We start from the raw sequence: 17,576 nt of genomic DNA, 5'->3' as shown, positions 1-17,576 counted from the left end.
GCAGTGAACGTAATATTTTTTAAAAAAATTATGCAACTTTTTTTCTTCAAGATTTTTCACACACCAGGACATACATGTCCCCCTCTGTCTGACTGAATGAGGTTATTGTGCCGATTTAATTTCCAAAGGGAACCACTGTGGTGGTAGGAAACATCATTTGCTAATTAACAAGAATGTCTCCTGGCGTTTTCAAGAAAATGATAGTGCTCCCAGAGGCTCGTTAAAACCCAAGTTCTGATGGAAACCATGACTGTAAACAGGAGTAATCTGCAGAAACAGGTCCAAAATGGATTCAATTGTCCAAGAGATACAGAAGTATCAACGGGATCCAAATATGCCAATCAATTACTGTATTGTTCTTGACAACAGGGCTGCCTGCCCTGTATGACTGGTGATTTTGTTTTACAGGTGTTATAGTAACTTGCATTATTACTGTAAAAGAAGTACTGGCTATGAAATTCTCTGTGTATATGAGTGAATGTATGATCATTTCCTGTGGTCAAAGTAGTCAATTCCACCACAAGGCTACACTGCCAAACGAAACAAAAACAAAAACTCATCATTCTTTCATTTTATGCTTTGTTGTCTCTCATTGTGTTATTCTGCTGCTAGTTTTTTTGATCATGCACTCCACTTTTCCACAAGAGACAAACCTCAGCCTCTCCATGGAGTTTGACTATCTCCACGAAGCATTAGCACTTGGCTCAATCGATTCGGCTCCTTTATTTATCCCGGTCTTGACAGATAAGCCTGCACTGAAGGTTTCACATGACTAGGGGACTGCTGTAGTAAGGCTACAGTGAGGGAGTCAGTGTGCGTAGCTCTCAGTACTTCACCCGAGAGCCTGTAAAATGTGAATTTGTACCCTGATATTATTTTTGTGTTGGTGTATGAAGAGTTTTGGATGTTTGTGACACTGAACATCGAAGCCAGGATCATTTCTCTAAATGTGCAGTTTGACACAAATATGCAGCTTCTGCTGCACATTCCTGTCAGCAAACACAACTAAGTTGTCAGCTCAGTTTCTTGTTAGTAAATTAGCACTAAGAGATGGTTTCACAGGAATCAAAAGAAGCAAGTTATGTGATCATAACCATCATGTACATATAAAGAAAGGAGTTTATGGAAGCCTGGAAGAAGACACAGAGTTAAAAAAAATTAAACTAAAACAATTTTAATGTAGACAATATAAGGACACACCACTTATTACAGCAGGAGCAAAACAGAAAGTCCCATAAATTGCAGTATATTGAACGGGAAGCAGTCCTTTGGCTGTGCTCAAGTGCTCTTCCATGTTGTTATGATACCATCTGGTGTGGTGTTTGTGGGGCAGCTATTATAGCCAGCTAGAATCAGAATTTAAAGGAAAATGAAAAGTTTAATTAAGCACCAGCAAAGCTGCAGACATTTTACCCCTGTAGATTTTTTTATTGTGATTATATGCATATTCTTTTATTTTTATTTTTTTGCAGCCAGTACACTAAATCCAACCATCAGCCACATGTTTGTTGTCAGCAGGCAAGTTAGTTGAAATTATTATACTGACATTATTATTATTTAGCATTCCTGGTAAATGACAGGTAAACAGAGTCCACTAACATTGTGCTACAGTTTCTCATTGCCAATGACTGTTTCCTTTGTACATGGCGGGCTACACTTTGGGTGCATATCTGTGGATTTTCTATCCAGGTCATATATATATATATCCAGGTCATAGCTATCTCAAAGAGATTGAATAGAATCTAAGTCCAGTTGCGTGCAATTCAGTCTCTTTGAGATACACTTTGGAGGATTTATCTAACACATGAAAATAAGTTGACATTGTCTGCTACCTTGCAGAAACCTTGCATTGCCATAAAAGGGTTTCCACGTTTAGAAAATGTTTCATGAACCTTGGATTTCTTCCAGACTGCACAGAAACTATTTCAAAATACCACAATGAAACTGAATTACTGATTTTCAACTGTAACAGCTTATAATTCAATACAACGAAAGAGGCATTTTCGAGAGTCAAGGTATTTGCAGCACATTGGCAACACAGGGATTATATACTGAACAAACAATGCATGGAAAACATTTAAATGCTCAGTAATCTTCCAGAATGACTGGATGATGTGAACTGTCCAACACCGAAATGGTGAATATATTTAACATGGCATCTTGAAACATAGTACATTTGTACTGTACATAAAGATGCAACATCCATTAGAGTGACTGGATAATCTGATGCATATTCTGATAATGAGCTAACAATCATACAGATACTTGATAGCAGTCACAGTGAACTGACCCGTGATCACCAGGGCTTTAAACTCAATCTATAACAGTGCTGCTGTGTTCTCACAACTGGATGTGGCAAAACAAACAAATGTTGAACACACTGTGCTTTTAACTGGCAGTATTACAGTAGATCGTGATGTGTAAATATAGTGTAGTGTAGCGTAGCTTAATAACAGTGTTTTCAGTACCTTTGAGGAAAAAAATCAAACACATTACATTCACAAAACAGGGACATTCAGTGGTAGTCACTGTACAATATTGTTTTTGTGAATTGAGATCTCAGATTGAACAGTATGAATAACAAATTTCACATAAACACTGAAACTGTTGACTAACTTTGTGAAATGACAGTTTAGTGCTCTGGATGTACAGATTTTTGGAAATCTGCAAGAATGCTAACAGCTATCTGGACTTGAGAATACATAAGTAGACCTTTTGTACCAGCAGTTGCCACTTCCCACTTCCCACTGTATCAGCAGTGAGCAGCCTTGTCCTCGGCTGCTCAAAATAGTCACCTCCGTGAGTAAGACTTTAACAGGCAGACGTGAGCTTCTTTTTATATTGCCTTGGGAATCAGCGCAACAAATGATCAACTGCACAAGGAAAGCTTGTTAGCACAACACATTTTGCCAAGGGTGGCACGAATCCCAACGTCCTAATGTCCTTTTTCAGTACGTTTTTTTGCATCTGTTACTTGAAACTGAGATAAGAAGTGGTGACCAATATTCAAACGTATCTTTTAACTAAAATACCACAACAGCAGATAAATATCGTCATGTGAACAGTTGTTGGGGTCAGTCAAACAAAACCTCTTAAAATGTCTTTAAGCGATCCATTTATTTGAGTAGTAACATACAAAAACAAACTTAATTTTGCTTCACGACGTTTTTACATTCATTCTGACAGAAAGTTCCTAACCGCCAACACTGGAAACATTAGCCGCTACTGGTATCATTGGTTTCACAATGTCCAGACCAGATACATTCAATAACTGTGAAATTTAGACTTAATTTGTAGCAAAAGTTGAGAGATTTAACAACATTTGGGTCTGGGCCACTATCTTCACTCTGAACATGACTTGGGGTTGGGGTGATGATGGATTACAAGGACTGATCACTATTCCAATACCGGGGCTTCATCTACAGTATATTCTAGGATAATCACACACACATGCTGGTACTGATGAGAGGCACTATTACACCAATACAACACTGGTTCAATACTCTGCAGCTACTTCTCCTAGTAATCATAGAAATATATGTATGGGGATGTTGTTTGGCAGTGACATGGTTTGGATGGTTTCCTTCATAATTAGACATCTATAGCTTTAAAACGTGACACCACATTAACAAATTTTAAATGGACTTTTTAGTGCATTTTAAGTCATTTAGGTCAACAATAACCATTTCACAGAGTGGTTCCTCTATATTTTAGAAATACTGATGACTTACACTTAAGATCCTCTCCAAAATGGATGTGCAGTAATTTGGGAACAACATGTATGTCTCAGAATCTATAAAAAATACAGTTCTTATTTAAGTCGGTGAAAGTCAACTAATATCACTCATGTTTTTAAGTTGGACTCTGAATGAGAATACACCTAGTAAGTAATGTTTTGCATTTAGATGATGCTGAAATGTTCAAATTCATTTGTAACTCATAATCCAGTTTACATTTAAAAATGTGCTATGAGCTTTCACAATGTCTGTTGTACTCATTTAACTGTAACCATGTACCTCCTGATTAACTTGTGTGATGAACTGAGCGACCACGACCACATCTTTCATTTCAAACAAAATCTGCAATTTTTTAAAAAATTATTTATTTATGTTTTTTTTTTTAATTTATCATCCCTGGACACTGTATTGTATAAACACTTAGCAGTGTAACATTTTAGCCAGACATTTTCAAACTATATCAATACCCAAGAAACCACAATCTACGTGACCTTGATAGGATAGATATAGACAGTGTAGATTTAATAGAAATTACATACTTTAATTTTAAGATCCATTGACATCCCAGTAAAAACTGACGACAGCACTGTATGTGTCACATGTCTCATCACTGTTTATATATGAGTACTTTGATGTTTTGTTTTAGTAGTTGGATTATACGTTTAAGTATTGATGACGATATATTCATCGCTGCGCCCTCTTCAGGAGTGACATCGTAAAATGCTGCCCGTTACATGCAGGACTGCACAAACTTCAGTTCATGTTCATTTCACAACTCCACCCGCAGTCAACAGCTACTGTGTTTCTTAAACGCAGACTCCTTTTAAAGCCTGACGCTTTAATAGTCCCTCATACTGTCACTTCTGTCTTGCTGTTGGTGACAAAGTATGGCTGTGGAGGCAGGTAACGAGTGGTGTGCAGCTCCTTCTCTATGATACAGAGTTTCTTTGGGCCATAGCTCTGACGGAGTCCCAGCGTGTCCTTGCTCTCCCAGGATCTTAGCACTCCCGGGCTGGCAGCACTGTTGGAACTGTAGGACAGCGACTGGGAACTGTGGCTCTTGGGGCTTTTGTACTTGTGTCCATTGTGCTTTGCAGGCAGCTGTCGGGGTGGGCTGTAAGGATTACTCGGCTCTGGCTCCATGTCTACAGCTTCCATGGGAAGGCTGCCCTTGGTTGTCATCTCAATCACTTGCCGCCGATTGCTGTAGAAGCTGTCATTAGCTTTCTCTGCTAACAAATACAGATAAACAACATGATGGTTCTTTGTCATTTTTCCCTTTATTAGCCATTGCATTGTGTCCCGAGTGCAACACTAGACATGCAGCTAAAAATAAACCTAAAAACACATACAGGAGAGTTGAGCAGTCCAACTTTACATCATCAGGCATCACAGTAACTAATTAAAGGCCAACTCCATCTGCATTCTGACAAAAGTATAAAGCTGTGCATTGTCTGCAGGTAATCATTACAGGTTGCATTCAGTCCTAACAACCTCCATGCTAGAGGCGAGCATAAGAGGCTAAGAAGAAGCATGTGCCCCCATTATGAGAAGTAGTACATATCTTCACATTGTGTTGTAATGTCAGTCATTACATAGTCTTACATTTATGCCTGTTCAGAGATTTTAGATTTGTTGTGTGGTCAGTTAATGCTTCTTGAGATGTTACTCTGCTGAGTATTTGTTAATATTTCAGTATATGAAGTTATTTTAGTACAACACTGGGAACTCTGTAAGGCTTAGATGTTTCCACTGCACAGTACAGTATATCCTGTAATCTGCTTGTAACAACCACTGCGGTGTGATTTTATGTCTCCAATCAGGTGCAGACAGATGTATAAAAATGGTTGAGCACTAATTGAGGCTGAGCGCACCGAGCTGCAGCTTCAGCCCTTTTGTGATTCTCTGCTAACATTTTAGATTTTTTAAACTGAAATGTCTCCGGGATGATCTTTGAATGTGGTGTCTTCATCAGCAGCGGTCTGTGTCTGTCACACTTCAGATGGTACAGGAAAGAGATGTAGTGATGAGCAGCTTACCCTCCATGGCAGCTACTTCAGCAAAGCCCGCATCACTGCTGGGAGATGAACACACCGCTCACCGCGTACAGTATGGCTGCATCTCACTCACTACGCCCCAACTCATTTGAGTTTTGATTGCTCCTGATTGTCTCCTGTCCCCAGTCTCATTAGCTAAGATTTGCTCTATTTTTATTTTCTCTAATGATCAGTTTGTTCGACAGCACTTCAGTGGATTAGCAGGGGAGAAGCTTCAGCTGCTCGTGTGAATCACAAAGACTGAGCGGTGTCACGTGATTGGTTCCTCTACTGCTCGTATAGCGATGGCTGTCATCCCTTCTATGGACGGGTCTGTCAAACTAATTGATTCAAGTAGAAACCGTAAATAGCATCAAATACAGACCCACAAATACCTTCACTCCACAATGTGATTGTGAATGTGTTGTATTTATTTTTTTTGTCTGTTTGTTCTTCGAATTGCTACTGTAATGATTATTTTTGCAACAGAATTCAATATGAAAAGTGGTACAATAGCAGTTACTTAAAAAACTAGCTGAAGTAATGTTTTTCACTTTTTTTCACTATTAAACATGTCCAAATGTTTAAAAAAAAAAAAAAGATACGGATTTGATTTGGGGACTACCACATTTTTTGCATAGAATTTAGTGGTAATATTATTGGATATGTGTGGACAGATAACCTATTTTTCTGTCCACACATCTGTCCTTTATGAAGACTTTTTTGTTTGTTTTGTTTCAGCCTATGATTGGCAGGAATATACTTTGACAATACAAAAAAATTTCAAGTCTAATGAAAAATGGCCCCGTCTTGCTGAGCGGTACTATTTTTATATTTTTGTTTCAGATACTGTTTGTCCAGGCAGTGGCTGTAGACTTTCCAAAATTAGCAGATGAGATGAACAACAAACTTCTATATATAAACTTTCAGTTCCCCTGTCTCTTGGCATTGACAGACTATGGATTAACTGACAAGGATTTCTGCCAGAGATCTGATGGAGATTTGAACCAACAAGATTCCTATTTAAAGAAAGCAGACTGTCTGAACGGCAGGCCAACAATGTTTAACACAAAATTTACCTTGTTTGATATGACTGGTGTTCCTTAAAACATTTCATGAAGCATTTCAGATGAATTTTCTGCCCTCTGTGATTATTCATTCATATGATACAGGGAATCCCTGATCAATTATGCTAGTTTTATTTATAGAGGATGTAATGTGCTACTTATTCAGATAAAGTGATGAACGGCAACAACTTTTCGTCATTCTGGCTCATCGTAAACGACTTCTTACCCACAGCCTTGAGCGTGGCGTACTGGCTGAGATCCTTGACAGGATTCTGATGCTCGTAGGGGCTGGTGATCTGTCCCACAGGCAGGTATGGCTGTGTTATCAGAGTAGATGTCTGAGCCAGGTTGTTCAACTGGTTGCTATCTAAAGGAGGGTAAACACAAGGTGTTAATGCAGAAATTCAGACACTGTTTCTGTTGTTAGCACCAGCAAATTTCCTTTAATCACTGAGTTAATATGTTGAAACTGCTTTTTTGTTTGTTTGTCCGTATTTAATTTAAACTGGCTTTCTGGTTTCTTCTGAGTGACTCTTAGATGATGTCACATTCCCAGGATATAAATACGTTTCATGGATGGATGTGAATATAGAATAATTGTCTGTGACTTGGTAGTGTTGCTTTCCCTTAAGTAGGTTTTTCTGGGGACCCAGCTGGAGACTCATGACTGCATTTTGTAAAACTGTACTAATCCTACAGTAGACATCTGGTAAATTAAAGGGTGCACAGCAAATGGACTGGCCCCCTGCCTACTGGCATGACAGAACAAACAGATGTTCAGAGTGTCTTCTCGTCGTTAAGATTGGAAGAGATTAGTGGAACGTACCAGTTCACACAGGCAGCAGTTTGAAGATTGCCGCCTGTGCTGTGTGTTAAAGCGTATTCGTGTAGAGATGTCGGTTCACGAACCAGTACTTGATTAGTGACTGTAATTTTAAAAGTCATGAGGTTGTGACTCAGCACTCATTCTGTTGTTTGTAATGACTCATAATGGTTTAAAAAGGTAAATGTAACCTGGCTCAGAGCTGACAGTATTCATCCACTCTGGGTCCAGCACCAGTGGATATGAAGGTAAAATAAAATCTCCCATGGTCTCACCACTGCCATCATTAATGGTTAAAGTTTACAAACTCTAAAATCCACTAAAGTCCACTAGTCCTTGGTCTAGAATGTGTCTGATAAAAACAGATCATTAATACAGAAAATAGGTTAATTAGGCTCTTATTCCCCATTGGTCAGCAAGAAACTTTATTACTGTGCTAATTAATTCGGAAAGTCTCAAATTATCGATGCTGTCTCATGAAATGATGCACAGGACAGCTCTGACTTTACCACAACTCGACAAGGCAGCATGTGATGAGGGAGATCGGATTCTGAGGCCACAGGGTAGCAAAAGGCTGATGGTGCCTCACTCTTCTCCCTATGATAAAGATTTCTTTCAAACAGCTTCCTGCATTATACAGTTTTTTTCCAAGCCATGTTAAGGCTGTAGTTAATCATCACTTTCGCAGGTCCAAATAATTTATTAAAGTCAGCAATTGATTCTTCATGAAACCTTATTAAATATTTTAAATTGAAAAAAAAGAATCCTGAAGACCACCTGATACATATGCTTTTTAAATTTCATGTCATTGATGTCACTGACAAACTTTCAGGGTTTGGGCTCGGCACCTGACTTCCAGTGAAGGGAAATCTTAATGCTTCAGCATACCAAGACATTTTGGACAATGCTATGCTTCCAACTGTGTGGCAACAGTTTGTTGAAGGCCCTTTTCTATTCCAGCATGACTGTGCCCCAGTGCACAAAGCAAAGCTCCATAAACACATGGTTGGATGAGTTTGGTGTGGAAGACCTTGACTAGTCCACACAGAGTCCTGACCTCAACCCCGTCCAACACCTTTGGGATGAACTGGAACGGAGATTGTGAGCCAAGGTGAGGATGTCCTCTTTAAGGAAGAAACCACTAAACTTATAATACGGAAATGATAATAAATAAAATGAATTCATGATAAAAAACAATTTAAATAATGATCCCAATAACGTCAAAAGCATTACATTTTTAGCCTGTCTGGCATCCCTCCAGTATCTCCAATTTTCTCTATATATAGACTGAAATGAGAGTAGATTTTTAGTAAATGAGGACAGTGAATTTCAGTGTGTTAACATCTGGTGCAACTTTTCTATTTTCAGGATGCCAAACTCAATTTAAACCGAGGTGCTGATGTGTGTGCTTGTTTATCTTCCTCTTTAATGTTCACCTGACTCTGTGTTGACTGAGTGTTGTTTGTGCTTGTACTGTTGTCAGAGTCACCGCCTTTATGTCAGCTGCTCAGAAGAAAGTAGGCCACTTCTCGGGACTAGTAAGGTTAAAGACTCCACGGTTGTTGAGGGAAATAAGCAAGTTAACACTCCAGACACTGACACCTCCCTGGAACTCATAAAAGATTTAAGAGAGTATTTTGGGAGCTGTATGCCCCAAAATAAATGGTACAAGGAGAAGGGCGCTCTTATTTACAGGCAGCCTACTTTCAAGTTAGTGATGAAAATATTCTGTTCTTTCTGAGTCAGTATCTTGTAATTTCTGATGGGCTCCTGAAATTCTTAACATCAGACACCAAATTTATATTGTACGTGTCATTTGTAGTTGTTAGTTATTAATTAGTAAGGATGATACTATTGAGTAATTGGTGTGACATGCTTTTATGTGTTAAATATGTCTTCAAAAATTACGATTATAAAGCATATTGCAATGCTGATTTGTGTAAAAGGAAAACACAAAACAGGCTGCTTTATTTCGGAATCTTTTTATGAGAAGATTACTAGTATAAAAGAGTATTTCATGCTTTTTAAAAATCATATTACATCAACAGAAACAAGTATTTATTTGTGTGTCAGTATTTTCATGCATGTCAGCTACCTTAAACATAACTATCATAGCCTTAAATGGGCCAAAAAAACTGTGGACTCTGGTTCATGTAGACTCTTCATCTTCACATACCATCTCATTCTTTTTTTTCATTATTTTGTAAAGATTACAGACTTTCCTGAGCAGAGATTCTCGACCAGCGGTAGATATTTATAATCCCAAAGGGCATTAAATTATATCAGTATCCTTATTATCTGAACAAGACTAATTCAGCTGCCTGTTCCCTTATCCTGACAAAGTTAATGACACAATAAGAAGAAAATCTGCTGTACTGCATCTATGCATTTACCACCGTTGCACCTCTCTTTTATGGTGAATCACAGTTAGAAAATTCAAAATATTCACAGCCATTTCTGCTTATGAATTTGCATATGTATGTTACAATAATACATTACATCACATTTTCTCAGCACTCTGTCCTACTGCCATCATTTATGTATGTACAGATGTAAGCATAGCTTCCATTCTTTGAGCTTGAGTCATAATCACTCGAACTATAGTAGGTGCAGAGCCTTTGTGATTCAGCTCACATTGCTGGGGAACAGCAATTGAAATTGCTGTTGTTAGTTAGCATACAACTGGAGCATCAAGAAGTGGCGGCAAAGGTGTTGTAAAAAGCTGTTTCTTCATGCTAGAGAAATAAAGTCAGTTGAATGTAAAAGTAAAAGCTGAAAATGCACTCTTAATCAAAGATGGTAGTGATTTGGCTAGAAGAGAGTAATGACAACATTTAAGTGAGGAGGCAAATTAATGGCAACACCGGGTTCTAGGTGTTTTAATGGTTCAAACACCTGTCTCTGTGTGCGGTGAAAATTTAAGCTAACAGTCTGTGCATATTTCTCATTTCACAAAACCTTAAGAGTGGCACAAAATAACTCACACGTCTACATCCAAATTTCTTAAAACTCTCTGTATTTCCAGTTTGTAATCATCTCAGGGATTGGAGGATTCAGCGTAGGCAGTTCAGAGGTACCGTATGTGGCAGGTGGAAAATAGAACCATAAGTAGACTCTGTTCTCTATACTCATTTCTTAGCTGCTGTCAGACATAATGCTGCTGAAATACATTTCTGTCTGGCACTGAAGAAATGGACCGTCATGGGCCAGTGGACTGTTGGCAGTGAGCGCAGACTTTGTTCTCTCTGGCTGACTTCCTGGAATAAAAAAAGAGGCCACGCTTCACAATTGCCCCATGTGCGCACATGGTCAGCAGGACATGAACACGATAGTGCTGGTGGCCAGAGAAACACAGCTCACACAGTCTGGATTATTGGTGTCTCGAGGAGAGTGAGAGCTCATAGCCCTCTCTGACGGATTTTGGTTATCTTTGTCAGGAAACAAATGAGGAAAAAGGGGGCTCCCTCTGGAGCATTTCAGTCACTGCTTTGCACCACTACCCACAATACAAACTGACTGTTACAGCTGGGGCCCATGTAGTCACACCTGCCACAGGAAAACCAGCTGGAGAGGACGAGTACAGGATGGATCCATGTGGCAAAAAATATCACCTCACCTCTTGTAACCTTACAAGGATTGCTGTCAAGAAAACAATAATCAGTCCTTTGCTGTTGCTAACTCCGTTACACAGAATCTCTCCTATACATGCCAGTAAGACACAGCAGCCAGCACGCTGCACATTACATCTCCATCTTCAAGGTTACCAAAGAAACGGAAAGTTAAAAGAAATCATTCTTTTCTGCAGTGTAGTAATGTATAAATTAAATAGCTTGAATAAAACGGAAATATTTTTTTAATAGTTATGCTCCAAAGTGCTTGTGTAAGGTGTTCCACTGCAGCTGGTGCAGCTTCAACTGAGAGGTATCCAGTTGACGGGCTGGTCTTCTGGTTTGTGGCATCTCTTATTTTGATATCCCTGTTAAACACATGAGATTCAGTGCTTTGCAGATTTGCAAAGAGAAATGAATTGGATATTTCTTTGCATGTGTGTAAACAGCTGCAAATTTTTCAGAGCGATTCAATTTCCAGTTTTGTTTTCAATGCAAGTGACATAACCTTTAAATACATGTAGTGACTGCACTGATTATACAGTACAGTGATGCTGTGTTATCATTGATAATTTTCTTTCATTTACTCCAGACGCTAGCAAGAAACTGGGATTTAAATCAGGACGTTGATCTACAGTTTGTGCAATGAGCACAGATACTGTTTGTGTTGGGCAGTTAGCAAGTATGTTATTTATTAGTGTATTGTAGTTTATGCTACACTACAGTAGCTGATGGTGAATTATAATATTGAAGAGAGCATATAGTTTCTCTCGCTGTAGATCCGTCCTAACTGTCGATGTGTTGACAGGTTTTTAATGAACTGATACTTCAGCCTGTTCTGTGAGGAGGTACGGCAGGAAAGCTCTCTGATTTCAGAATGATTAATTATTATCATGCCAGTGCTGACACCTCACCTCAGCTGATTTTAGGGGGCAAAAAAAAAAAATCATTCCAGCTGAAGCAAAAAAAAAAGACTCCTAGCCCCTAAAATAGCATGCCTTTAAATTTTCGAGGTTCATTTTGTTTGATACAAAGACACAACATGGCCTTATGGCAGCCAGGACCACAGTTAGGATTTAAGTTTAAGTTGTGTCTTTGTCCTGTCATTAAATGCTCGTCAAGAATTATTATTTGAGGGCAAGTTAGGGTTTTGCAACATTTGTGCTTGTATTTTTATCGAAGCACCTTAGAGAATGTTTGGCTCAGGAGCTTGAGGTCGAACAATAAGAAGAATTTGTTGCTCTGTACTCTACTTTAAACTTTTGCATTGAGTGCGGACATAGTCTGCTCACTGACAGCTCTTTAATATTTGCAGAGCTAAAGCCTGCCTGGTTTATAATAAGGTAATTTGAGACAGGAAGTCATCCGCTACATGTGCCATGAGCCAGCAGGTTTTTGTTCCAACCACAGATTACACCAGGTGTTTTCACTCATCAGCAAACCTTCCAAACCGATCAGTGAAATCACCTGCTGTACCATTCAGTTGTAATGAGAACAAGCAAACTTCCTTTGAACACCATAATCACTGATATTTATTTGCACCTGCCTCACATTAAACAACTTGAGAATAATAATATAATTTGATTTGCTCCATTCTGTAATTTCTTTTAACTGAAGCATACAGTCATAACTTGGCTCTGTGAATTATATTATTGACTTCTTGGCTTCTAACCTGTAAATTTCTTTCACTCATGCATGACATTAGACCTAATCAGCACCAGCAGACTTTATCCTCAGCTGAGCCAAAAAAAAAAAGGGAGCATTTACTTTTTAAAAGTCAGTTATGCAGCCAGAGCAGGTATTTCTAAATGAAGAATACAACTATAAAAATTCTGCCCATGTTCCTCTAAATGATTTTTTTTACAAACATATATGTGAGATGCCATTTGCCATAATTATCCAGCATGCAGAGGGAGGGAGACCTTTTATTGACTGGAGCTGTCAAGGCGGTAAGCAGGTTAGCATTAATAAGAACTGTTTTCTGTCTGTGTGGGAATGTGTAGGTGTGAGTGCTGATGAACAAGAGAATGAGAGTGTGATATAATGTGTGTTTCTGTTGCATACACACATGCACTGGCTAAGAAACAGAGCTTTAGGTTGTCAGGGGAAATTAGTTCACATGTTTGGTGATTGCTGACTGGCATGACTGATTGCTTCACCAGCCTGCATGAATGTGGATGAACATTTTTTCCCTTCCATTACAACTATATATATGTGCGTGCATGTGTGTGTGTGTGTGTGTGGTTTATATTTGTTTTTAAAAAAAAAACAAGAGTTTATGAGTATCTAAACTGGAACTGCTTGTGACTGTGATTCTGGTCAGTGAAAGCAGCAAAAGCAGATGGCAGCAGCATTAGTGAGCATATATTTATGGACCAACGTGCTGTCTTGTGTGAATGTGTGTATCAGTGTGTAGCAAGGTGCCGTGTGCCGACGTCAAAGTACTTACGGACACTTTTAACTGTGACTCTGGTTTGTATGTTCTCGTAGTGCTGGCCAAGTCCAATGTCGTCCGTATGTTCTGAGGCAGGATGGCGGATAACATGTGCGAGAGCTCTGGAATGAGAGGATATCATTCAGCGATGTGCAGTGGTGCGCTCTGACTCAGGTTAGGAAAAGTTAGGAAAAGTCTCTCCTACGGTAAATGACAAAGCAAAACAGATCATAGGAGTATTGGGGGTTTTTTTTTCTACCAGCTTAAGTTTTTCTACACTGGAGATAAAATGACCTTCATGCTAAACTGAAATCAACTTTGACTGCTGGTAGGAGACAAACTGTGGTGTCTGCTGTCAAAGTCACTTTTAAAGGGCAACTGTAGTCATCAAGGTTATTTTCTCAAACTTGACAACGTTCAATGGAAAAGCCACAGACGACATTACACAACAGTCTTCCCAGGCTGCGTAGCACTTCTGTTGATTGCCAACTCAGTCTACCTGATGACCCTGTAGACTCGCCTACACTCTTCTATGCTCAAAAACAAATTCTTTTCTTTGATAAGAGGAGTTAAGGGACTTAATTCATAATACATTTGTCATACAAGAATGACTCAACCAAGTAGTGAGACCTTAACCTAATATACAGTGATGGTGATAGGACCGAAGAAGCTGCCTGTCAAGCCACTGGGGTAAGCCAGCGTAGCTGAGCCTAAGCAGAGGCAATGTAGCTGCCAATGAGGCCAGGTGTTACCGGTTAGTGTTCGCTCGGACGTTTGGGGGATTTAAAGGTGCTGAAGGTCACGGCCAGGGAAGGGTGTCGTCCATCAGAGGTATAGACCCATCATGATAATTACGTTGTTGACTTACTGTACGTAGGACTGCACCACTGACCTCCATGTTTTCTGCCAACCTTGACATCATCTGTTGTTTTTACATGGATGCTTTTTATTGTTTGTAACATCAAAATGTCACCAACATTTTAGCTAACATGATGCTAGAGCAATCTGCGAGATTTTCTGTGGATGCAACGCCTAAGTATTTATTGTTTTGGTGGAGTGGTTTTATTTATGTTTTACAAATTCAGGGTATTTTAATATTTTTCCGATTCCAATTTTGGAATATTCATGGCAGTTAAAAGTTCATTGCTCTGCATTGTTATTATGTTACTATATTCTCATTATATCAGTGGCATAAAATGGTCTTAAAATGGCAATAACATTGTTTATCACGATTATTTCTGGGGCAATATATAATCATCAACAAAACAGTTATGAAGACAGGCCTAATCAGAGGGCCTGAGTATTTATGGAGACACACCTGTAGCCAAATTCACCCAAGAGTTTACATCTAGTGCATTGCAGAAAGAGAAGAACTTTAACCAGTGGAAAAAACTTTTTAGCTGGTGTTAAGTTTTACTTTCAAGTCACAGAGAAACAGCAAGGCGTGGTTTTCAGAAATCTGTCCAACTGCTCACACAACACTGCAATAGATTGAGATGAATTGTTCTTGTGGAAAACTGTCAGCAGGTGTGAGCAGATTTTTTTTGTTTGCTTGTTTGTCTGTTTTGCTTTTGAATGTTTCAGCTACACACAGTATTGTATTCTGTAGCTTTACGGCGTTCGCATATCTCGTAAGCGACGTTTGTCACAGGTGGCAGCTACTCTCATCCACATTAAAACTCCACCTCAGCATTATCTCATGATGGTGCAGTGTCTGCTTCGACAGAAACGTGTTGGTTTACAAAGCACAGTGTTTCTGTTACTGACCCGAATCAGTGGAACTTTTATTGTGAAAACAGACATTTAATGAAACATTTGCCTCGCAGTTTTGCTCTTTTTACTCTACTTGTTTTGAAGGATGGAAACTAGTCCGGACTGGTTGAGACTGGTGAAGAGCTTAATTCTCTTTCACAGAGTGACAATGACAACAGGGTCTCCTCAGTGCAGACATTGTTCAACCCAAAAATCAGTCTGCTGAGTAGACTGCAAAACAATGTGCTTATATGAAGTGTATTTGACAAAGACTGTGTGTGTGTGTGTGTGTGTGTGTGTGTGTGTGTGTGTGTGTCTGTCTGCAAGTGATGCTTTTTTTTCTGCAGGAGGCAATTTCTACATTTTCACGTAGGCTACATTTTCAAAACCAAAGTGAGTACAAAGTGGCTTTATGACAAACTGCACACCTTGGAAACATTTAACTATGAAAAATATATTTTGACAACAGCTCCGTTTGAAATTAAAGTCGCAGAGGAAGGACAACGCAATGGAAAACAAACACACACTTTTGTCCGGACCACTGAATAAAAGCGCATGCAGGTTACTTACTTTAGTGCGGGCAGGATATGCAAATGAGAACGACCAGGCTGAAAACTGTGTGCACTCAGCTCCCTTTATCCATATTGTTACACACTTTTATTTACGTAAAACTTCACAGTAAAAAACTTACTTTGTGTCTTGGTTTTAATTAAATTTTGTTTATTGTTCCACAAAGAAGCGAGTTGTCGCAGGGCTCAGTCACACATAATAGAGCAGCTTTTATTTTAACATGTTTTGACCGATCAAATCAGGCTGATGACAGGACAAATAACTCAAAATCCCTGACAACTAAAAACACGACCACAGGTGACATTTTTAACCTACCTGGACATATTTTCACGGTGAGGGCGGTGCGTCTTTTCCAAACCAAGCTTGGTGAAAATTCCTATCAGTGCCATTATAGCCACAACCCCGCATATGACATACACAATCAGGTTGGTTTTATCCTTCGCAGCGTCCAGCGAGACGTCCACTTTCGGCGGGGGTCTCCCTGTCATCATCCACGGCGGGGTGTCGTAATTCTTACAGGTTGTCTGGTCCAGCCGGGAGCTTTTAAACGCGCAGCAGAATCTGAAGCCACAGGTGCCGCAGCAGTACAGGTAGCTGCCCGTCCTGCACACGAACGGCGGATCCCACTGACCCATCACGTCGTAGTAGCCGCGGCACTTGTCCTCCATGTGCGGGCTCTCCGTCACTCCGCTGTCCCCTTCCGTCGAGTCGTTAAAACCGGTCACTATCATGAAGTCGTCGACGGTCTGGCCAGGCTCGCCCTCCGCGTCGCACACCATAACTTTCACCAGAAAGTAGCCGAGCAGCAGCTCCGTGCCCCGCATCGTTGCTCACTTTTTACCCCGCTCTTTACGCCAAGACAAACTCTCATAAGCATGGACGCGTCGTCCGAAGAGACGAGGCACAGCCATGCGTAAATGTAATTAGGCTGATTCCAACTTCCATGCGTAAAAGCACAGTGCGCGCCTGTACTTTTCTGTTCTTTAAAATAATGGTTATTGTGCAAAGGCAGATCAGGCTCTTCTCAAAGGGCAGCCGATTGTAGTCAATAGTTGGAGGGTTGCATTACTGAAGCGGCTCACCTGGCTGTGCTGGATGGTGTCGGGCACCTCCGAGCCTGCTTCGCTCCACAGAGACAGAGAGAGAGAGAGAAAGGGAGGGGGGCAAAGCAACTGCAAGAGACCCCAATGCGTGAGAGAGTGAATCAGAGAGAGAGAGAGAGAGAGAGATGTGCAGTAGCTTTAATTACAACCCTCGCAGCCGTGTATTATTGTGTGCCTTTAAAGGTGATCCCGGGTCCAAATCCGACACCGACACCAAAATTTAAAATGCAGGGTTAGAACCTGCTGTCACCCCAAGATTAATTTGAGTGAAATTAAACATTGATGCACATCAGCACATGGGAGTCAAAGATGACAAGAAACTTATTTTCTCAACATGAATTACTAAGAAACATACAAATTGATTTAATTTAAACTGCTTATATGTTACATAGTTACTGATTGAGTTTTTAAGACCAGCATATTTTAACTCCGTTTCCCTTTGTGGA

The 17,576-nt window shown here is 39.8% G+C and overlaps 2 protein-coding genes across 4 annotated transcripts in view; one reads left to right on the top strand and one right to left on the bottom strand.

Moving 5' to 3' along the window:
- mrtfbb (myocardin related transcription factor Bb) overlaps positions 1 to 17,576 on the top strand; it is a 70,062-nt gene that overhangs the window by 13,855 nt on the left and 38,631 nt on the right. The gene's annotated exons all lie outside the window — the stretch shown is intronic.
- shisa9b (shisa family member 9b) lies at positions 1,384 to 17,171 on the bottom strand. Of its 2 annotated transcripts, none has more exons than XM_046416039.1 (4): positions 16,343 to 17,171; positions 13,721 to 13,827; positions 7,067 to 7,207; positions 1,384 to 4,966 (listed from the first exon to the last, which is right to left on the bottom strand). In XM_046416039.1, exons 1-4 carry the CDS (start codon positions 16,849 to 16,851, stop codon positions 4,587 to 4,589), a joined length of 1,137 nt encoding a protein of 378 aa, XP_046271995.1. In that variant the 5' UTR covers positions 16,852 to 17,171; the 3' UTR covers positions 1,384 to 4,586. The 2 variants fall into 2 exon arrangements, with proteins under 2 accessions (XP_046271995.1, XP_046271994.1); XM_046416038.1 differs by having other exon boundaries at positions 1,386 to 4,969.

Source organism: Scatophagus argus, chromosome 16 (genome assembly GCF_020382885.2).
Source record: "Scatophagus argus isolate fScaArg1 chromosome 16, fScaArg1.pri, whole genome shotgun sequence".
Lineage (NCBI taxonomy): Eukaryota > Metazoa > Chordata > Actinopteri > Scatophagidae > Scatophagus > Scatophagus argus.
Note: the sequence above shows the minus strand (reverse complement) of the source record. Positions and strands in the feature narration are given on the sequence as shown.

Bases quoted from the DNA above. Each gene is read 5' to 3' on its own strand.
- shisa9b (XM_046416038.1), bottom strand. From the start codon at position 16,851: ATGCGGGGCACGGAGCTGCTGCTCGGCTACTTTCTGGTGAAAGTTATG. The intron at 13,828-16,342 runs GTAGGTTAAAAA...CTCTCATTCCAG, and splicing joins CACCGTGAAAATATGTCCAG to AGCTCTCGCACATGTTATCC. The intron at 4,970-7,066 runs GTAAGAAGTCGT...TGTATTTGTTAG, and splicing joins CGCCACGCTCAAGGCTGTGG to CAGAGAAAGCTAATGACAGC.